The sequence below is a fragment of the Cinclus cinclus genome, chromosome 9, assembly GCF_963662255.1.
Source record: "Cinclus cinclus chromosome 9, bCinCin1.1, whole genome shotgun sequence".
NCBI classification, from domain to species: Eukaryota; Metazoa; Chordata; class Aves; order Passeriformes; family Cinclidae; genus Cinclus; species Cinclus cinclus.
Genome location: NC_085054.1, coordinates 6,316,875 through 6,340,008, shown reverse-complemented (window position 1 = coordinate 6,340,008; position 23,134 = coordinate 6,316,875). Strand labels below are relative to the sequence as shown.

General features: G+C 36.6%; 1 protein-coding gene across 1 annotated transcript in view; it reads right to left on the bottom strand.

Annotated features, from left to right (window-relative positions):
- TTN (titin) overlaps positions 1-23,134 on the bottom strand; it is a 237,732-nt gene that overhangs the window by 209,585 nt on the left and 5,013 nt on the right. Inside the window, exons 3-34 of the mRNA XM_062498574.1 lie at positions 22,730-23,017; positions 21,897-21,985; positions 21,558-21,799; positions 19,740-20,030; positions 19,349-19,496; positions 18,755-18,874; positions 17,585-17,722; positions 16,707-16,844; positions 16,095-16,235; positions 14,284-14,559; positions 14,052-14,171; positions 12,700-12,975; positions 12,369-12,434; positions 11,596-11,854; positions 10,959-11,019; positions 10,632-10,844; positions 9,769-9,911; positions 8,932-9,137; positions 8,588-8,818; positions 7,789-8,033; positions 6,842-7,065; positions 6,572-6,736; positions 6,300-6,468; positions 4,090-5,780; positions 3,714-3,995; positions 3,143-3,409; positions 2,726-2,998; positions 2,355-2,618; positions 1,980-2,240; positions 1,214-1,474; positions 524-787; positions 167-427 (exon numbers count right to left, since the gene is read on the bottom strand). Coding sequence (XP_062354558.1) covers positions 167-427; positions 524-787; positions 1,214-1,474; positions 1,980-2,240; positions 2,355-2,618; positions 2,726-2,998; positions 3,143-3,409; positions 3,714-3,995; positions 4,090-5,780; positions 6,300-6,468; positions 6,572-6,736; positions 6,842-7,065; positions 7,789-8,033; positions 8,588-8,818; positions 8,932-9,137; positions 9,769-9,911; positions 10,632-10,844; positions 10,959-11,019; positions 11,596-11,854; positions 12,369-12,434; positions 12,700-12,975; positions 14,052-14,171; positions 14,284-14,559; positions 16,095-16,235; positions 16,707-16,844; positions 17,585-17,722; positions 18,755-18,874; positions 19,349-19,496; positions 19,740-20,030; positions 21,558-21,799; positions 21,897-21,985; positions 22,730-23,017 — 8,073 coding nt within the window. The remainder of the gene's footprint in view (positions 1-166; positions 428-523; positions 788-1,213; positions 1,475-1,979; positions 2,241-2,354; positions 2,619-2,725; positions 2,999-3,142; positions 3,410-3,713; positions 3,996-4,089; positions 5,781-6,299; positions 6,469-6,571; positions 6,737-6,841; positions 7,066-7,788; positions 8,034-8,587; positions 8,819-8,931; positions 9,138-9,768; positions 9,912-10,631; positions 10,845-10,958; positions 11,020-11,595; positions 11,855-12,368; positions 12,435-12,699; positions 12,976-14,051; positions 14,172-14,283; positions 14,560-16,094; positions 16,236-16,706; positions 16,845-17,584; positions 17,723-18,754; positions 18,875-19,348; positions 19,497-19,739; positions 20,031-21,557; positions 21,800-21,896; positions 21,986-22,729; positions 23,018-23,134) is intronic.

Genomic DNA, 23,134 nt, shown 5'->3' with positions numbered 1-23,134 from the left:
ACAAGGGACAATTTTCTAAAAGTTAGTATGTTGTAGTGCACATTCTAGTATGTTTGGAAGACTGAAAAAAAGCCACGGCTAACAGACTATGAAGTGTCAGGTCAAGTTGCTCAGTGTTGGTGTAACAATTCCTGGAACTACTTTCTTACAAACTATCAGTACTTACTTTCCACAAACAGTTTCGCTTTGCACTCAATTTGCCCAACAAGAGCTGTGTATTCTCCAGCATCATCAGGAGATATGTTATGCAGCATAAGCTTGTGAACTTTCCTTTGAGAGATCATCTTGTATTTATCACTTTGTTTAAGCTCAATATTTTTATGGAACCACCGGACTGGTACAGTATCATGGGAAACACTCAGTTCAAATGAGACAACAGCGTTTTCCAAAGCAGTCACATCCTTTGGTTTTTTGATGATCTTGACAGCTTGAGGAAAAAAAAAAGTTAGCAATATTCAGCACTGTGTATGATTTGAATTTCAAGATATAGATTACAGCAAATATTCCAACCAGAATGACTTACTTTCCACATGAAGTCTGGCATTTGCTCCTATTTTTCCAAGTTTAAAGCTGTAAACAGACTCATCGGTGACAACACAGTGTTTGATTCTCAGTGTGTGAACAGTTCCTTTCACTGTAATTTCGTATTTGTCACTTGATTCAAGTTCAACACCATTTTTAATCCATAGAGCTCCTTTCACATCAGGGTGGGTCAGCTCGACACTGAAAACTGCCTCCTGTGATTCTGTCACAGTCAAGTTCTTTAGTGTTTTCTTTATCTTAACAGCTAGGAAAAAGGGGGAGAAAATAGAAAAAGTACTTGACAAAACAGATCAAAATTAAAGCCTATAATAAATGCAATAATCTTAATGAAACTGAATAGTGGTGCTTAATTTTATGCATATAGTACTTTATATAGTTTCCAGCAAAATGGTGTGCTGGGAACACAGCAAGGAAGCTTGACTATTAGCATACATAAGAAATGTTTGATTTCTGGGTCATCTGGGGTTTTATTTGTGTGCTTTGTTGGTTGGTTGGGGATTTGTTTGCTTAGTTTTTCTTGTTGTTGTTGTATAGGCTCAGGGTTTTGTTTGTTCGGGGTTTTTTATTTGATTTATTTCATTTTGCTTGTGTCTTAAGGCCTGGTCCAAGATATAGTGAGTGATGCTGGAATAAGTTTTAAGGACATCAGTTAGTTATAGAAAATACTGACCTTCAACCTTCAGTTTGGCAGATGTCTTTGAGCTTGCTATTTCATAGCTGTATTCACCCATATCCTCCATTTTTGTCACAGGGATAACAAGCCTTCTCTTTACACCATCAGATTCAGCACGGTACTGGTCTGTCGTAGCTAATGATCTACCATTTTGAAGCCACTGGCCCTCTGATTCAGGATTTGCCACCTCACATTCAAAAACAGCTCTCTGGGACTCGGCCACAGTCAGGTCACTGAGAGGCTTTGAAATGGCACCGCCTGTTGGGAAGAAAAAGCATGTTCTTGTGTTGTGCTGCTGTTCAGCTTTCCCCCATACAGAAACAAAAAGCAGATGCTGGAATTCTTTGCCCTAATTTACAGCAAGCCCATAGTAATTCTGAGCTCTGTGAAAAATTAGGAATAGACTATGACCTGAACATTACAAAAATACGTTTCTTATTTCGCTCCTAGTTGTTCTCTTTTATCATAAGCACAGGTATACTGAGAACAAAGAGGACAAATCCACCTCTTTTTAAAATTAATTACACCAAAAGCATAATACAGTTTCATACTGTGGTTCTGATCTAGCAAAATATATTAACACTTCGAAGATTTGAGACTTCAAATTATACTAATCACAAAAGATAAGGGGAAAGGCTAGGAGAACATAAAAAGGGGATAAATTAAAGACAAACTCTCACTGGAACAGTACAATTGCTACATATCCATTGGATACTTTCTGAATCACAGTGAAATAAAAACCTTGGACCTTAACCCTACTAACCTGCTACTATAAGCTTCCCAGATGTTTTCTTCTCTCCAGCATAAAAGACATATTCTCCTTCATCATCTTTCATCATCTTCACCACTGTCAGTTTATATATTTTGCCATGTGCTTCAATTTTATATTTAGGACCAGCCTGTATGGGTTGCCCTTTGAAATGCCAAATTACATCAATCCCTGAATGGGAGAGCTCGACCTCAAAGGACACATTTTGTGTTTCAGTGCAGGTAATGTCATGAAGACCTCTAATGATCTCAATTTCTATAAAAGAATAAATTATAAATTTATTAGTTGTTTGCACTAGTTTTGTTTTCAAAGAAATTATTTCACAAAGAAATTATTTCTCAAAGAACTGTGTATCATAAAGGCACCAACCTTCAACTGTGACATTGCAGCTTGTTTCCACTTTGCCAACCATTAGCTTATAGTGTCCTGCATCTGATGCATGGGTTCTGGTGAGCACTAGCCTCTGTTTAGCACCTTTACATACAGCTTGCACACGTTCATCAGGCTTTATTTGATTATCATTTAGGTACCATTTTGAGGAGGACACATCAGGTGCTGAAACTTTGCATTCAAGGATGGCTCTCGTTCCTTCAATCACATGAAGATCTTTTAGAGGCACCACTATTTCCACACCTGCCAAGTTAAAAAAATATTTATTGTGAGAAAAACTATGCCTTTAAAAAGTAAGCCTAAAGGAGGCAAAAATCAAACACACCTTCAAGATCATCATAGTGACTTACTGTACACTGTGATCTGTCCAGTGGTTGACAGCTCAAGATCAGGAACACTGAAAGAGTAAGTTCCACTATCTTCCTTTGTGGCATCTTCTATGAGCAGCATATGTGATTGTTTATCTAGCACAATGTGAATACGGTCACTTGATTGAATTTCTTGGCCATCTTTCATCCAGACACCTTCTGCATTTTCTAGGGAGACTTTGACTTCAAGTTGCACTATATCTCCCTCACAGACTTTTTGATCAGTAAGTCCTTGAAGAATTGCCATGGGACGAGCTGTGGAATTAAATGAAGTTAATTAATAACTTATAAGTGGCAGAATATTGAACATTAAAGCATTATGGGATACAATGATATAGCTGTAATGCATGCTATAATATAGGAAATCTATAGCATATAGAGAATATAAGAAATGCTTACGCTTCATCTTCAGTTTGCATTGAGTCCTTTTTCCATCAACAACATAACTATACTCTCCTTGATCATCTTTATTAACATCTTTAATTGTGAGGGTCTGGCGACCACGGCGGGATGCAATCACATATTTAAGACTAGAAGTGAGTTCAACATCACCATGATACCATTTCCCCTCCACATCTTCTGGGAAAACCTCACATTCAAGTTCACCTGAGAAGGATTCTGGCACTTCAACATCCTCAAGTTCTTTAATAAACTCAACTGCAGCACCTAAAGGCAAATAATTACACTTGTGAATCAGCTTGATTAGATACTCCTGAAGAAAAAAATTGTTAATAAATGAGCCTAAGGGAATAAATAAATAAATACACACACACACACATATATATGTGTATGTGCATGTTGAGTGTAACCATTTTACACAAATACATCTCTAAACTTTCATACTGAATTCCAAAAGTATGAAAGCAGCTAGAAATTTCTTGGGTGTTAGATGCCTGTTTAAATAATTTTATTTCTTTATGAAGCTGATGCTTTAACAGTATGGCATGGTACTGAGCTGTATGCTTCTTACCTTCAACAGTAAGCTTTGCAGTGGTTTTTATGGATTCATCTTCAACCAGTACACAGCTGTAGTCATCAGCATCAGACATATCAATTGTTAATACAGAAAGAAAGTGAGCCTTTCTGTCTGAGTGCATCCTGTACTTGTCTCCAGAATGAATCTCAATTCCATCCTTAAACCATTTCACTTTGACAAAGGGCTCTGATGTTTCACATTCAAATGTTGCCATGGAGTCTCTTGCTTTAGCAACAACATCTTGTAATTTCTGGGTGAAGTTGATTAACTGCTTGGCTGCAAAACAATATAAAACAATCAACAGTGCGATGACCAAACAGATTGAACTCACTATGATGAGCAGTAGGATAAGTAAAAGAATTGAAATTACCTTGTACTAACAGGAAAGCATGGCTAGAAGTTTCACCAGCTATATTGACTGCTTTCACCATGATGCTGGCAGAATCATCAGAAGTCACATCTCTGATAACTAATTCACAAACATTATCTTCAGGCCAGTACCAGTACACACGATCAGTCCTTTCAATCTGAACACCATTTTTGAACCACTGGCATTCAGGATCAGGTTTTCCCACCACTCTCACACGGAAGTGTACGTCTGTTCCTTGGGCTACAGTCTGGCTTTGAATTCGTTCAAGTATCTTGGGAGCCTCCATGCTTGGACTAAGCTCCACCTTCTCTGGTTTGAATGTTGGAATGGTGATTTTACCTTCTGGAGGAAGTGCTTTCTTCTCTTCCTCTGGGATCTCTTTGGTCCAGTGAAGAAGTTCTTCTTTTGTCTTTTTTAACATTTCTTCATATGATTCATCTTTTTTGCGAGATTTAAGCTCCACAGCCGTAATGGCTTCATAGTAGCCTTCTTCTGTCCTGCGCTTGAATTTGCTACGCAGCTCTTCAGATTCCTCTGAAAGCTTTTCATGAGTGATCCTTTCAGCCCTTTTCAGCTTCACCACTTCTTTGGTTGTGGCTTCTGCAGGTTTGTCTACCTTCTGTACCTCAAAGAGAAGTTTCCCAGGTTCTGTAACTACAGGCTCATGTTTGGGTTCAGGGGCACGACGAAGAACAGATCTGAAGTCTTCCCTCTGCTGGATCTCAAGTTTCACCTTATGTTCAATAAAGCCTTCTGGATTCTCTGCAGTGACTCTCACCTCTCCTGTGTCATATGATTTGCAGTCCACAATATCCAGGTAGTAGATTCCATCATAACGGAGTCTAAACCTTTTGCTTTTACGGATAAGCTGTCCATTGAGGTACCAGTTGACCTTGGGCATAGGATAGCCAGTCACACGGCAGCGGAATCGTGCTGTTTCACCTTCAAGGACTCTCGCAGGTTCAGGAACCAAAACGATTTCTGGTTTTTGTTTTTCCTTTTGGTCCAGCGCAACAGCAGGTAGAGCACCCTCATGGGCCATTCTTTCTAACTCTTCAATTCGCTGGAGCCCCCTTCTGCCTTCTGGCAACTGGGATTCTTCCACAAGACTTTTCTCATCCTTCACAATCAGAGTAGCAGATGTATGATCTGTTCCATATTTGTTAGTTGCTCTGCAAGTAATCACTCCACTGTCTCTGGAATAGGCTACACCATAGTCCAGGCTACAGTACCCAAACTCATTGATCATGCGGAGTCTGTTAGCTGCTTCCAAGGGTTTGCCATCATGCAACCACTCCACCACCATGGTTGGGTCACCAATTGGTGTAAGCCTGCATTCAAAGTGTGCTGGTCCAAATTGTTTGAGCCTTAAAGATGTGAGCTTCTTCTTAAAAAATGGTTTCTGTTGCTTTTCTTTGTCATAGAGATCTCCTTCCTCCCATTGCTCTTGACCATAACGCAGATGGAGAGGTTCTAACTCTGGTGCTGCAATCTCCTTGGCTTTGTAAGTTCCTTTTGGAATTATTAATTTCCTTTCTGGTTCAGGTTCTGTGTGTTCAACTTCAACATTTACTTTGCAGCGGGTAGTGTCTCGCCCAGCTTTATTGATAGCAGTAGCAGTATACCATGCAGCATCTTGCCTGGCAGTAGATTCAATCTTAAGGGCAGCTGCCCCTTTGGTTCCCTCAATCCTGAAATATTGGGGAAAAAAATTTAACGTTTTTCTCATTTGTCATTCATTTTTGCCCTTCTTCCAAATCAGTTCAAAGCCTCCAAAGGCAAATCTTTGGAGGTAATAGAGTAATAGACATTTTGTTTATGTTTATTCATGTTTGGGAGTGCAGTGCCTAAGAATCAAACAGAGAAGAATAATAAAACCAGTCCTAAATTGTGTGTCAGTTTTACTTGCAGAGGTCTTTAAAACCAGAGACAGAAAAAAGTTCACTAAATGTCTGTGATGGCTTTGCAGAATAGAAACTGTATGAGAACAGAGGCTGAAAAAAAATGGAATGGATCCTACAAGGTATTTCATATCTGTAATCCTTGCTGCAATGCATAAGTCCCTAGTGAATCTGTGAAACTGCAGGAAACATTTTGCAGGATGGTGGTTATTTACTACTTAACTTCTATAAAGTATTTTAAATAAAATAAAATAAAACTTAAATGTATATAATATGCAAAATGTTTATAAATATAATAAAACTCCTTACTGTATTTTGGGGTATTTATGAGGCACAATGATGTCACTGTTCTTGAGCCATACAATGTCAGGATTAGGGTTACCAGTAGCTTTCACTGCCATCTCCAGTCTAGAGCCTTCCTTCACACTGACATTTCTCAACCTTTCCACAAAGTGTGGTCTGACAAGGTCTTCCTTAGCTGAAAGAGCAAATGTAAGTTATCACAAGAGGAAATGACACAGACATTGTTTTAAATAAGAAACATTCATCAGACTGCTAAAAATAACATGCACAGAAGCTACCTTCTACTGTCAGTGTCATTGAGACTGAAGCTTTGCCTGCCCTGTTCTGAGCAATGACAGCCCATTCTCCAGAGTCTTCAGGCATTGCAGGAACAATGATCAATGACTGGGTGCCATCTTCTTTGATCACTATTTTATGAGTGTAGTCATTAATCACTTGTTGACCTGCAGATACACGTGAAAAGAAAACAGTTGTAATCAAAACAGTCTCAATGAGATAAAAAAGATTTTTTAAAAGTTTGTTTGTTGATGAAAATGAGGCTGATGTACCATTATGGAACCAGTATGTCTCTGGCATAGGTCTGCCAACAACTTTTAAGTCAAATCTTGCTGTCTGCCCCTGTGAACATTTAAATGATGTTGGTTTCAGCACAAAAACTGGCTTGTATAGCCTCTCTAGTTGCCCTTCATCAGTTTCTTCTAATCTCCGGGCAGGAGAACGAGAAGGGGAACTGCGGGCAGGAGATCGGCTTGGAGACCGTGGAGAGATAGACCTGGAAGGAAAAGATAAGACAGATGTGTATGGCAATGTCATATAGCAGGGGACTGACATGAAGAACAAATTTCTTTGCCTTTGTCATAATTTATTTTGAAGAGTTTGGCCAATTTATCTGTCTGAGAAATTTGGAAAAATTGATTTTTATTTATAGTCAATTTTCTTTAGGTTTTTTTTACAGGAGTTTGTAGAGCTGAGTAGTGTTAAGATACCCTATGGCTATGGAAATTTTTGGGTTTTGGATAGTGCACATATCAAAATAGGCTAGTGCAATCCTGTGTACATTTGTGCATGGATGTGTATGTGTATGGAGACTGAACACAGGACATGGCAATGCTTCATTTTTTCTGTCATAGAAATACAGCTATTTCAAGGGCAGGAAAAGATACTTGCACACCATGCTAAAACTCCCAAGTACAGAAGATTTTTTTTCAAAAACGTGGGTACTTTAACAAATAAATATGGTTATTGAGCTTATAAATCTGATACTGTGGCTGGAAATGCATGTTCATGATTGTACTCTGGGAACTGCTTTGCTCATTAAAAGGGAAAACCAGACAAAAAGTTAGCACTCATCTGTATGAGTCATGAAAACACATTTAGAACTTTTCTAGAGATACACAAATTCCAATAGCTTAAGCTTACTTAACTGCTATGTAATGAGCTTTTGGACTATCACAGCAGATTGAAGTCTCGTAAAATTATATTACTATTTACCTACCTATATCTTCTCATAACTTCAGGTCCTGGCATATAGCCTGGAGTTGCTGTAGGTGCAACTGGCTCAACATAGAGTTTTGCTGAGCAAATGGCATTTCCTTTCATATTACTAGCAAAGACAGTATAAATTCCTTCATCTTCAGGTAAAACAACGGGTAAACGCAGAGTGGCACTGCCATCTTGCAGAAGTTCCATGTGGTAGTGCTCTCCATGCCTTATACGTTTGCCATCCTTGTACCATGCCACCTGCACGGAAAGAAACAGTAGACTGCTATGTGAACTTTCCTAAAGACAAAGACCCAGTAATGACTTGTACATACAAGATATTACAACTTGCTATTTGTCAGCTGAAAAGCATCACAGCCCATATATATGTGTTAAACATTAACATTTTTACTTTAAATATGTGAGACGACTGTAAGATGTTTACAGAGCAACCTGAAACACCAATTTTGGAGCTAGAAACAGATATAAAGCCCATTTTGATGAAGAGCAAAGTAACCTAGAATGCTACTGTGTTCCCCACTGATCTGGGCTACCTCAGATGTACGCAGAATCAAGACCAACTTAATTGGTAAATCCAACCTACCTCTGAACTGGCTAATCAACCTAACTCTATTCTATTAATGGACAAAAGGAAAATTCAACTTGATATCAAACCAGAAGACTGGATTTCTTTTGAAAGTTGCTCTTTCCCATGCAGAATGTAAAATGTCTGACAATGAGATGTTAAGGGATTTTTTTGAAGTAGAGCATCAAATGATTTACAAAAAATAAAAAGTTATACAGATTTGGAGTACCTTTGGCAATGGATATCCAGATGTCTTACAATGGAAGGTAACTCCTGTCCCTTCAAAAGTTCTGTAATTCTTCAACCTTAAATCGAATCCTGCTTCTACAGCTTCAGATTCAGAAATATCAACCATCATCTCCTCTCCATCTTCTATGAGAAGTTCATGTAAGGTAGTCTTAATAATTCTGAGTTCAATTTCCTTGATAAGTCTTTCTTCAAAAGAAGAAATATGGAATTCCTATACAGAAAAGCAAGACCATTAGTTTTCTGTGTCAAATAATGACCTTGCAAGTAAATTATTTGTATGGTAAAATGTCAGTATCCAAAATTAGTATGGAGGGATAGACATACCTCATCTTCTACAAAAGTTCTGACCATAACTGTATCTTTTGCCATTTTCTTCCTAATTAGAGCTTGTTCTTTCTCATACTCTTTTTCAAAGTCACCATAGGAAATGGGAGGGGCTACCTCAGCCACTTTAGGTTCCTGTACGTATGCAGTCATTTGAGTTTGGTACATCATTTCTTGTTGCGATTTTATGTAGGCTTCGTAATCAGCTAAGAAGTGAGAACAGATTAATTTTGATACGTTTTTTAGTTTTCACTGGATTGAATGGAGAAAACAAGTACAAACTTATTTTACTGCATTTAGTGATTCAAGCAGATTTTTTATCTATTTAGTCAATAAACACAAACAGCAACAAAATGCAAAGACTGATGTATTAAGATGGATTTTATAAACAGGTAGAAGTCTTCCTGTACTATTTAGGTGTCCTAGTTTTCAAAGTGGAAGCACCTCCAGAGATTATTTTACAATTTCTTCACCCCTACATTTTTACAGGACATATAAAAAATTAAACTAGCTTCTTTTCCTTTAAGATAACAAACTATTAATTGATTAACCTTCTTTTCCCACATCCCCCTCTGAATGTCTTATCTTTTCATGAACATGGCATGTCAACAGAGGAAGGTTCCTACAGCTACACATTCTAGCAAAAAATAAAGTTCTACAAGGGCCTGATGTCAGATGCTCTGTCCTGTAGAAACAGAGCCACCAGATCTCCCTTTATGTTCCTTGAACTGAATAAACCAAGCTGAAAAGAATTTGCAGTACAATTTAAAATATTTTCCCACATTTTGAAGATAATTTTAAGAAGTACTGTTCCCATTTCCCTAATCTAAAATGTACCTTCTTCTAGTAAGGAGACCGTTGCAGAAGCTTCTCCAAGATTATTACGAACAACAATAGTGTATTCTCCGGCATCGTCGGCAAAAGTCATGGAAATTTCAAGTTTGCATTCCCCTGTTTCTTTTTTGTAACTCACTTTGTATCTATAAAAAACATAAAAGTAAAAAGTTCTCTATAATTCTGCACAGACTTTTTAGTTAATTTGCTTTTATTTACAGTTAGACACACTCCTAACTTGTATAAGGCACAAGGAGAGAAAATTTGCAGGCAATTCTCACTGAACAAATGAGCATACAGAGGAGCATATGAAAAATAACAATGCTGAAACTAGAGTACTGGTCAGCTTTCTTTTTGTTGTCACTAAATAAATAGGATCCAAACACTGGTACTGAAATATCAGAGGTCTAGTTATCAGACACAATATAATGGTATATTCTGGGTTCACACAGTTTGTCCTAATATGGGTCATCGTAGCATGATCATTTCAAGAATGCTAAAAATGTAATATTTTTTCTCAGCTAGAAAATATGTTGCTTTCTATAGACAAGACTTACATAAAGAGAATGCAAACAGCACAGACAGAATAAAACAAATACAAAATCTCTTCCTGATTCGTTTATAACATATGAGTATATATTATGCTATAGTCTTTTGAATATTTATATTTAAAATTTAACAATTTAATTTTTAAAGTCACACATAAGACATGAGCCTATAAATTTTACATTGAAGATAATCTATTTCACAGAAATCAGGGTGTTATTTGGCTCAGCATACGTGAGAGAATCAAAATTCTGACATTGCCGATTAAATATGCATAAAAATTATGTTAAGATGGATTTTGGGCATTGCATTCAAAGTACCTGTAGCCAGTCGTTAGAGGAACTCCGCCTTTTTTCCAGTACACGTGTGGCTTTGGGTTGCCCCCTACTTGGCATTCAAAAATAATGCTCCCACCTTCAATTAATTTATGCACCATGGGTTTTCTTATGAAGAAAGGAGGCACGGGTTCTCCCGATACTTCCTCTGCTACAGCAGAGACATCTTCCATTACAACATCTTTTGTCTCCACATAGCTGAAATTATATTTCAGTGCAGGTAAGTGAGTTGATGTCTGAAACTCTCATAAACCAGAATGCAAGAACACAATGACTGCAATAGGAGCAGTCTACTTAGAAAAGTAACCTTACCGTTTCTCTTCTGTAACAGCTTTCTCAGAAATGGTTTCTCGAGTCTCAGTTTCTTCAGTAACTACAAGACAAATTTGATATAGTGGGCTTTAAAATACCTTAATAGGCCTTAAGCAGTTTAGTTGACATATTAAGAGTAAGTAGTTTGTTGGTTCAGAGAATTACTTAATCCCACAGAGGAATAAAGAATCTCCTGTTATCGGCCCATTATTGGCCTTTTCCTCATATTCTTACAGTGTTTTTACCTAATAAATACTTGGAACACAACTCAAGCCATGTGACTGAAATGTCCAAGATACATTACCAATAATACAGTCAACAAAATTAACTTCCTACAATGACAAGAGAGAGCGTCCTTGAGTTGCACCAAGGGGGGTTTAGTTTGAATATTAGGTAATCTTTCACCAAAAAGGCTATCAAAGGTTATCAAGCATTGGAAAAGGTTGCCCATGAGTCATCTGGGGCTGACTTTTAAATATCTTCTCCACCACGGAAGTATTTTAAAAGACATTTGGATGTGGCATCTAGGGACAGGGTTTAGCACTGGACTTGGCAGTTTTGGGTTAATGGTTGAAATCGATACTCTGAATTGTCTTTTCCAACTTGAACGAATCTATGATTCTATAAATGTACTTACCTTTCACATGTAGGTGGCAAGAAGTGCTGACACTCCCAGCCTTATTGGTAGCAGTGCAGGTAAATCTTCCACTGTCCTCTGCAAAGGCTTCACGAATCACAAGGCGAGCAAGTCCTGCTTTGAAAGTGATCTGGAAGTCCATGGAGCTCTCAATTTTGTAGTCTTCCCTGTACCACGTCACTGTAGGCTGAGGGTGACCGGATATTTGGCACTCCAGAGTGACAGACTCACCTTCAGTCACAGTCTTATTTTTGAGGCCCTGTATGACAAAAAATAAGTATCACGGTTAATATATATTTTCAATAGATACTTTTCAAACAGATTACATTTGACATGTACATGTACATTTCAAACAGACACTTAAATATCTAAAACTCATTTGAATGGAAAATTTAGCATCTAGTTCAAAACAGTGTTCTATGAAGCAATGTATGCGGGGAGAAAAAAGAAGGCATTTTCCAAAGGGAAGTATTTGAAACTGGCTTTTAGGATCTCTGAACACTACTGTTTTCAACAAAATTAAAAGGTAGGTTCACATTTATGAAGATAGATCAACCTACTACGGTGACATAAATGTGAAGAATCACTACCATAAAAGATATCAAGTAGACTTTGTATCAAAGATAAATTATATGACTGAATAAATCTAAAACAAAATTTAAAAGATTAAATAAAATCAATTTTTAATGGTTAGATATTCAGTGATAAAAATTAGAAAACAGAATGGGTGAAAATCTAGCGTAACTCCCTTACACCACATACAAATGACTTACTGAGACTAAGGTGGGTGGAGTAGCAGGGATTTCTGCAGGCACAGGAACTCTGGCAGTTTCTGTCACCTAGGTTGTTTAGAGGACAATAATGAACAAAGTCAAGGACATAGCATAATTTAAATAAGAAATTAAATCAGGTAATGTGAACTCTTTGCAGGTCATAAGTAAATATTGGGTCCTTACAAGGATTTGTGTAAAACAAAAATAAAAGGCAACGGAATGCTTTAGAAGTGGAAAATTGTGATAAGAAGACAGCAAAAAAGTGAGGCAATTCCATATTTTTTAAGATTAAAATCTTAAGATGAAAGAAGAAGTTTGCTCAAAACCATACCTTTGCTTCGCCTTCTTTATGCAGCATCAAGTGTTCTGTCCGCACTGCTTCACTTTTAATGCTTGTCTCCTTTTTAGTCTCAACATCATAGTGACTCTTATACGTCTCAGCAGCCTCTCCAAAAGGAAACTGTGGAGGAGCAACTGGCTCTGCTTTTATCCTGACTTCATGAGGCTTTAGCTGAGGTGGTTTAACAGGCTTGGTGATCTTTTGCACGGCAGAAGTAGCTGATAACTCTTTCTCCAGAGTAGCCATGGCAGATCCAGCTATTGAAACCTGGGGAACAGAAGAAAAATAGTTACAGCTTTGTTGTTGCTTTGTTTTCAAAGCAGAGTGCATTTCTTGAGCAGATTGCATATGCAGCAGTTGCTTCCTTAGTTACTTGGTTTTGACACTGCAAAAGCTATGTGTAAAAAAAGAGTAGTAGTTTTAGATTACAGTAGTAGAATACTGGATATATAATATCCTTGCATTGCTTTTGAACTAACATTCAAATATTTTATTTTTCACTTTAGAATTTGATTTTAAATGGTCAAGAAGCTCTTAAGTGCAGCACAAGGAATGTTCTCTCTGTTTCTTCACTTGAAGTCTTAGATTTCCATTTAATCAGTCTAATACTGTAATAAAGAATACTACTAGTTATATAACTTCCAATAATTAAAGTAAATGAAGAGATTTCAAAATCTTATAGGTGGAATAACTTTTAAAAAATACATAAATATTTAATACAAATATTTATAACAGTGTTTAAATATATTTAGGGAAAATAAATTTAATTTCTAGGTGAAGAGAAAAAGTATGCTTGAGCAAGAAAATTAATTAACTGGAAAGTTTTAATATTATGTAAAGGAATCCAACAGAAGAATGGAAGAATAACATTAAAGATTGATGGTATCATATTATGCAGTCAATCTGGATTTGTTCTATTTAAAAAATTAGCTTAGCATGTATTAATTAGCAAGGAAGAAAAAAGCAGTGTGTGAGTGAGTTGATGCACATAATAAGATTAAAGAGGGATACTTCTGCTCTTTAAAAAATATAACTTGTATGACAAAAATCTACAATTTTACTATTTGTTATTAAGTACTGAAGCTGCATCCTGAAACAGTTTATAAGATTATTTAAATAAGAAATAATAACAACAAACTATATTTCAGCAATTCATTTGTCTGTTTACAGCGGTGTTCTTTATTAGTCAAACAAGGCAGCAAAAAATAACTGCAAGAAGCATACAGCTCTTCCTCTTGGGGAAGTACCACACTGGAGTGTGGGAGGAAAAGCCAAATTGAATGGTGACCTACTGGCTATTGAAAATGAGCATGCTGCTCCTCTTGGATACAACTTCAGCTCACCTCATATGTGTGATCTGGTTTAGGAACAGCAACTCTGGAGACCGTGAAGTGAGGACTTGCTGTGCGAGGTCGTGGAGGTTCGACATGAATTGTTTTCTCAAGTTCTGTTGTTCTTTTTATCTACACAAAGTAATGAAAAGAGTTGTTGAAAGTGATGCTGTTCTTTAAACTGAAACAGATTTCACTGGGACGTAGTTTCTGGAAAAGAATGTAACGTAAAAAATAATCTAACCTCTTTTGATATATGAACTTCCTGCTTTTCAGGAGCTGAGATGTGTTTCTCAGGAGGAACATAGACTGTTTTGACTTCTTTAGTGACAACATGACGTTCTGCTGGGGCCTCAGGACCACGCTCTGTTACAGTGTGCTCTTTATAACCATACTCCAAAGTTTTCTCCTTTACATAAGTTTCATCTACTTGTTCTGGTTGCCAGGGTGATCGAACACGTGCCTGATCAACTGCTGCAACGACTGTAGCTACAGCTTCAGCCTTTTTTCCAGCTTGAGTCTACAAATAACAGCAACAGAATTTATACACATTCATCATTATATTGAAAATTTGTATATATGACAGTTATAATGTTCAGTATATTCCAAAGAGAGGTTGTATGGTTATGCAAAAGTCATGATGAAGAGATCAAAAGTATGCACCTGTCAATACACTTATGAATCAGTAAATTCAAATTCAAATGCATTCTCTGCGCTTTCAGAATATGTCTATGCTTCTGTGTTTCATACATATCAAAATTTGTCTGCAAGCCCAATTTTAATAAGCAATTTGTGTCCACTTGTCTAAGAGTATGCAGGTAGGTAAATGTGCACATAGTTTTAAAGTATGCTCATCAACTCCATATAACTCTTGTAGATACAAAATCTGATGTGAATGTATTTATTAAGAAACAGACTCATAAACATTTTTACATCAGGTTTACATTAATTCAAGTATAAGTGCTCATCTATTTTAAAGGGTTTTACAAAAGAAGGGAGACTGACAAGTGTGATAATTTGGAAATAATGCTTTTGTCTCAGGACTTCTATATGTTTCTAACAAATCATAAATACTGTCAATTTCTGTGTCATTAGGGTCCAAACATCTGCCCAGCCAGCCAACAGTAGATAATAGTGACTACTACTGTTTATTCTTAGTGTCATAACTGATCTGGATGTAGCAACAGATCATATGATATGCATGCCTTGTAAAAGGGAAAAGAACCCCTAACAGATAATTTCATACTGATTTTAAAACTATTGCCAGCTTAAACTAAAATTACTCAGGTGAAGCCAAAAAATGATCATTTACAGAGATTTTGTTTTCTTATTGAAGCAGTTTATGTAACAGGGACCTCTTCTACAGTATTACTGTCAGTTTCAAAATAATTTTTTTAATTGGCTTGAATTTGGCCCTGAATTCACATCATCTAACAAGGGACTGAACTCACCTAGCAGTCTGACTCCTCTGAGTGAATTTTGTATGCTTCACTCATTTATTTACATTTTATAAAAGCATTTTATGAATGTACTACACTGTAGGTAGACAGATTTTAAATAACAGTTGTTGTCAACTGAGCTATTCTTTCACACATAAGAGTTCCCATATTGTAGATATTTCCTGCTGTGGGAATCCTACTGGAACAAAGCAGTGCCAACAAGAGTCTGATGGTCCTAAGTAACAAACTGGACAGACCTGAATGAATGTTAAAGTTTGTATTGTACAAGGAACAATTCAAACCTTAATAAAGAGAAGTTGTTTCATCTGACAACCATGAAGTTATAAGGAATCATCAAGTAGAAAAAAATATTGCAGAGTCAGAAATTTGAACAAGTAAAGGTTACTTAAAAGCCACTGAGAGAGAGGACACTGTCATGGAGAAATCAGACTGTAGCCTAAAGTGTGACATTTCCTAGCAGGGTGGTAAATAAACCTCTTCAGCACAAGAAACTTAATCATACTGACTGTTATTTAACAATCATCCCACTGAATGGGTATATTTTCAGAAATTAATTTGAGAGTATTCTGTTGTACCAAAGTAGGTCTTAAAATGCGTAGTTTGCAGATAAACAAAATTGTAACAGTGCATTGGCTGTAATTTCTTCTCCAGTTCTGGACAGTATGACTGGTGCTTTGGTTTTAGTAATTGCAATTATTTCTGGAACTACAGTAGTTTTCTCTGCTTTCTGTTTAATCTAGTTTTATTTTTATAGCAGAAATAGAAGTTTCAGTTACATTCCGTCTTGAAAGGTATTTGAACAATTTGAACAATTAGAAAACATTTTGAAATGGGACCAGGGAAGGAGAATGAAGGGTTAGATCCTTCTGCACTGCACACATCTCTGTGTTATGTGTATAGTGATAAGTATTGTTATACCCTCGCACCTATTTAAACAAAAGTCATGATTAAAAAAAGAAAGTTAAAATGCATTTCAGAAGTCAGTCAGTCCATTCCAAACATCAGTCAGAAGATAAATTATGAGCATCCTATTAATGAAAAGAAGAGAGGAAGATCAAGATGAAATAATTTAGTCTAATTAGCAGTAGGTCTAAAAGTTTGTAAGTGTAATAATCTTAGAAAAAATGAGCTGGAAATGTATAGTTAGTATTTTTTGAGGAAAGAAGAAAGGATAAAACCAAAATATGGTTATAACAGTGCTATTCACCTTTTCACGTGTTATGCTCACTTGTTCTTGTTTGGTGGCAACTCTCTCTTTACTTTTCGATATTACGACCGGTGCCTTAGGTTTATCAGTAGTAATTACTACCTTAGGTACAGAAGGTTTCATATCTTCCCTTCTTATCTATTTTTTATGGTAAAGAAAAATAATAGTAATTGATTATGCCTGTTGTCAAGATTACACAACTTTTTTGGAAAGCAGGATAATGTTTCTAAATGTATATCAAGAAGAAAGAAACATGAGTTCAGAATTGGAGTAATACCTTTGTACCCAAGTTACAGCCTGTCTTATATGTTGAGAGAAGTTCATGCAAAGTCATTAATATATTGCATTAATTTTTATTTGAATGAGAGAAAAACTTTGTACTTCCTAGTTTGCAATACATCATTATGTTTTGTAGAAACTGTTTGCAAAGGATTTAATATTATTGTTAACCCCATCCATTGAGTGGTCCCACAATATGATCTAAAAGATGTATTCAATCCTCACACAAATATGAAGTTCATTAAATCAAGCTCCACACTACATATCATACCATGGAAAATAACCTTTAAAATTCATATCCAGAAATCTGCCTTCAGAGATAAATTCATCATTAAGCATCAGAAGAAATTCTGTGTAATGTGGCAATAAAAGTCCTAAGGCTTGAAGGATCTGTAAGAAGGGAAGCTGCACTCCTGTGCAGACAGAGCAGCTGAGAGGTCAGGAGAACTGGATCTGCAGAGATTTTGGTCTGGAATACCTTGTCTCACAAAATTTTTTGTTCAGTAATCGCCTCTTTGTAAAAAACAACTGTAAAGTTTTTTAAAAGATTTTATAAACTAGAGTATCTCTGTGAACTAAAGATTGTAAAATTTATTTACCTGTTCATGAGCAATGTGCACTTGCTCATGTCTGGTAGATATTTCTTCTCTAGCTCTTGTTATTCTTTCTTGTTCTTTGGCTTTGTCTGTGGCAATTATTACTGTAGGTACTGGAGCTTTCTCTGGCTCTTTTCTCACCTGGACATTTACAAATAAACAACTTAATACTTTTATTTTAAAATATAAGGTAACTGATTTTCAATATATTTGGAAAAGAGCATGGAAATGAAAGTGAGCAAAGATGTCACATTCTGTGTTTTGAAATCGCCTAGTCTGGAAACAACAATAACAACATGAACAGACTTTGCATAAAACATTTAACATAAAAATAATACAACATTGCACAAATGTTTGGTGTGATACTGAAAGCAGTACTAAAAAAAATGGCTCAGAGAAAAACTGTCCTGCATTACAACCACTTTGAGAAAGTTTAGGATATTAAAAAGAAGTTTTACGAAACTTTAATTTGGCAAGACTTCAAATGCCAAGTTCAGATTAATGCCCAGGTGGAGTTCTGTTTCTCAGTGCTTTTAAGAGTGGTTATACTTTCTTCCTAATACATTTCTACTATAATGCAAATATAACATTGGCTATAGAAGCTCATCTTCCATTAAATCACATATTTCTGATAAAATGCATGCTAAAATAATCTGAATTCAAATCACTCATTGGTATTTTCAAAATTGATTTCAATGCAGAATGAGTTTTTCCTTCTTTTTTTCTGATGCCTTGTGCTGCCAACAGACAAAGCAGGCTACAAATGGCAAGCTGGGAGACAACATCAGATCACTCCCTCCCCACCACCCTCGGCCCAACAAAATTTAAGAGCTAGTTTCTATATGTCAATTCTTTAAGTGATCAAGAATACTATTTAGTAAATTACTACATAATATATTAAAAAAGAGAGGTTTGTCTAGGGTAATGTATTGCAACTTTATCTGTCACATTCTTAGGTATAAATAATGGAAGTGAAATAAGAAAAGACAGACAGTAATCACAGAGAAGAGACAGGAAAATGATAGCACTGTAGACTGGAAGAGTGAACATCTATAAAAGGGACAAATTATAACAGTATTTCATTAGTCTTCTTCATAGGCTTGTCTTCTGTATGAGAGATAAGATTTTTGAACAAGGTAGGGCATAACAATCTCAGGTACAATCTGTATTCACCTTTTCAGGAGAGATGTATCTTTTTTCTTGTGAAGTTACAATTGCTTCTCTAGTTCTCGATATCATTGTTTGTTTTGTGGCTTTATCACTGGTAACTACTACCATTTCCTCCTTTTTCATCTGATTTTTGTAGCAACAAAACAAAAAAACCAAAGCCTTAGAATTCATTTTAAAGAACTGATCATCAAAATAAGAGGAGAAGGAAAAATAAGAGAGGAATTCAAGTAAAGCAAAAATACTAAAGGAGAATTATTTTATTCCTAGTGGGAAAATTATAAAAGATATTAGAGACAAAATTTCATCATCATAAGAATAATGTTAGAGAAGAAAGGAGAAGAGAGAATAGAGGATCACTTTGAGAGAAAGCATCCTTAAACTTAGAAAGAGTAGTTAGTTCAATCCTGTTATGTTGGAATGCAATGGCATAAGTGAACCTGAGCATTCCTTTACAGTCTAGGTGTTCTAGAAAAGTATGCATGCTTTTGCAGTGCACTTGGTAATATCTTGTTAATTCCTCAAGGTGAATCATGCCTTGTTTGAGTGTTGGATGAAGGGGTAAAAGAAAATCATAGAATGTCTGTGCTCTATTTCTACCTGCTCATGAACAGGCTGAACGTGGACTGCAGTCATTGCTGTCCTTTTAGTAATTTGCTCTGCAACACCTGGAGCGGGTTCTCTCACCATGGCTTGATCCACAGCAGCAACAACTGTAGCAACAGCTGCTGTTTTTTCACTGTCCTTTCTCACCTATATTAGTCACATCAAAAGACATTTTGTCACTTTTGTATACAAAGCAGAAGAAGCACAAAACAAGTACAGAGACAGAATGCTGCAATGAAGCATTTCCATATCTGCAGCAGAACTCTCTCAATAGCAGAAGCACACGTGGTGTTACACACAGCCTCTCAGATTCCATTTAACAGAACTACCCATGAGTGGTGAGAACCCACATAAAGCAAACCCAATATTTTTTCCAAAAACAGACTTTACCTCTCTGGCACCAGTGGCCACCTCGCCAGCAGCAGTGCCAGTAACAGTAACTTGTTCTTGGACCCCATATCTCCCCTCCCATCTTTCTTCAGTCACTTGGGTAGTACTTGTGGACACTCTGGTTTCCTTCATCTGGGCCTCTGTGGTTGCAGAATATCCTTCCTGCTTCCACGGAGGGAGGACATCAGCCCCAGCTGTTGTCACTACATGTGGTTTACGGATTGGAGATGGAGATTTCACTGGTCTAATAGGTGATGTGGAGATTCTCCCAGCAGGAGAAACTGATCTATTAAAAAAAAGTAGAGTATCAATACCATTAATGTACTGCCACAGAGTGATAACTGTATAAACAACTTCAGCCTGAGCTCGAACTCACTCCCCATATAGGGTATCTCCAGTAATGTGTAGTTTGATTTTAAGGTTTTTGAGAGGTTCTACTTGCAAATTACACTTGTTTTTTTAATATTACACCTAACTGTTGTCATTCTCGCAAATTTAACCTGTCTTTGTAGTAGCTTAGTTTCCAAAAAAAATAAGAACAAGTGGCAAAAGAAATTTCAGTCAACCAAATATATTTGAAATATTAAGAAAATAATGATTTTGCATTTGCTCTGTCCTAATTCTTCTAATAGGAATAGTACAAAAGGCTCACAAGATGTAAATACAACATAATACGCTCGTGCTCCAGTCTCTGTAGAGAGACAAAATGATAATTGTAACTAATCTTTATACAAATGTCACGTGGCAACCACCTAACAAAACAACTGGATATACTCCTGTACTACATCATGTTTTCATGTGTCACCCATATGTACCCATAGTCCAGGCAAATTTCTTATCAGGGCCTAGTATTTTTTCCCCACACATTTACAGATCTCAGACACAATAAATTTATATCCACTTGGAAAGTGCTAGTTTCTACATTTTTATATTCCAAAAATTGAATCCTAATCCTAGCAGACAGTTGTAAAGCATTTTTCAAAATTATTAAGCAGTCTTTCTAACTTAGAATTTCTTTGAGTAGAATTTTTTTGTGCTGCGTTTCCCTGAGAAGGTTAATAAAACGCAGCAGTAGGGGGCAGCAATATCATATTAATGTTTAGATTTTGTTTTTTTTAATTTTGTGTTGTATGCCTAAAAGGGACCTGACTAGCAAGGGAGGACAAATTTCTAGTTCTACATGTGCTCTAGATGTCGCTATTGAATTATTTTTTTTCATTTATGTAGTTCGTTATTTAATGCTAGTTGCTATCGATCCATTTATTCCTGTCCTTGCAAGTTATTATCAGTGGTGTAAAATTCACCAGCACACCCAGTTCTGCCAACTTAAATGGGGCTCTTCTGAGCATTCAGCTTGGAGACATTCCTTCCATGATGCTGGTGCTTCAGGATACTGAAACTGCAGGACTTTGAAAAATGCAACATGAGCTCATTTTTTTTTTTTTTTTGCATATCCTTTCATTCTTTGCCCTCATCATTGTCATTGCTCTGTTCTCTGTTCATCTAAAATAATCAAGAGGCAACTGCTCTACTGTTTGTTTTATTTTTTCTGTTTCATCATGAAATGGATCTGTGAGTACTACTTTGGCTCTATGTAGAACAATCAAATGGGATTTTCTACAACAGGGGATAGAAGTCTACATAGGCGACCCGCACTGTAATATAGCACATTACAGCTCACCAGCAGAATAAATCCAGTCACTAAGGAGTTGATGCATTCTTTATTTTATACCATGTTCTCATTCTACAGCATTAATTCTATATTTAACAGTGATTCCAAAAGCAATATTGCCCAAAAGAACAGTAATTTTACCTTACTGGTGAAGGTGTTGGTGCTCTGACATGTCTTACAGGTGATGGTGATTGTCTAACGGGTGATGGTGATTGCTGCCGTGCCATTTGTGCTTTTGCAGCAGTTGTTGGTGTTGGTGATTTTGATGTAGGTCTAGGAGGCATTCGTGGAGGTGCCTTGTGTGGGAGCTGTTGGGCGGTTGCACCTTCTATAATCATTTCAACACTTGTAAGTGATCTGGCATCAAAGTGGGCTTCAGTCTTCTATAATGAGAAACAGGGAAAAGAAAACAAGGGTGAGGTACTCTAGAAGTAATCCTCCACATTTTAGCCATACCTGCTCTGTTTTTGAAAATTATACCTTTTCAATTCTGGCTTGTCTTGTTTGGGAAATCTGAGCAGTCGAAACAATTGTCTTTGTCTTTTTAGCAGGAACGGCTTCTTCCTCGCCTTTTGAAAGAAAACATGGTCAGAAGAATTGCATATGGCAACAATCAATGAACAGAGAAATGAATGAACAGTCAACTCCAGTTATGTAAAAATTTATATAAACAACAGAAAAATACTTAAGCAACCATCTGTTTTCCCTTCAATATCTATAGGCAGATGAATGTGAGAACAGTTGAAACAGTATTACTGCATTACCAAGTCATTAGAAGAAAAACTCAAACAAAGCAAAACAGAATACATTCACTGTAGATTCATCATATCAGCCCTGGATCTAAAATGGTTACAGAGTTTCTAAGCCAGACTGAGGTGAAATCCAAGCACGACTGCTCTGGGTAGCACGATTCCCTGCTACAATTCTCTAAGAACTGTCTTCATCCTTACCAGCCTCCTTCACAAGAGCATACAGTTATGCACTCTAATATATATTCTATCAAAGCCAACTTACAAATAAAACTTGGAGAGATTTACAGACCAAAATGAGAATAACTCAAGGTATCCCACATTTTTTCCATCAACTGTATACTGTACTTAAAGAAGACCCATTATGGAGAAAAGGTCCTTTTAAATTGCAGACAAAAATCCTTGGCAAATTTCATCAGAGACTGCTTTTTTTTTCACAAGTTAATAACTCTTGAGAAAGAAGCTATAAATTAACTTGTTGATATAACTGCAATGAAGTGGTGCATATTGCACCACTACTATTAATGCTCTGCTTTTCATGGTCTGCAACATCAGCTCTCCTACCTTGAATTAGCAATTCAGCTGTTGAAGTAGCACGTCCCACACTATTTGTGGCATTTACAGAATAGGTGCCGGAGTCTTCAGGATATGCTTCTGCAATTATTAAGCTGTAAAGGTCTCCTTCTTGTAAAATTTTAAAATCGGGGGAACTTTTAATTTCTACTCCATCCCGATAGAACTTCACCACAGGTGTAGGGATTCCAGTCACTCTTACGTCAAGTCGAACTTGACTTCCCTGTCTTGCAGTCATGCTCTGTAGTCGTTGTGAGAAGTTTGGTGGTGCTGTTCCAGCTGAATTTTATTGAAGAAGTAAATAGAAAAAACAGTAGTGTGTGTTAAAAAGAATTGCAGGTACTAGATACTTTCATTACTAGAAGTGCACGCGCTACTGACAGATGGTAGTACCTT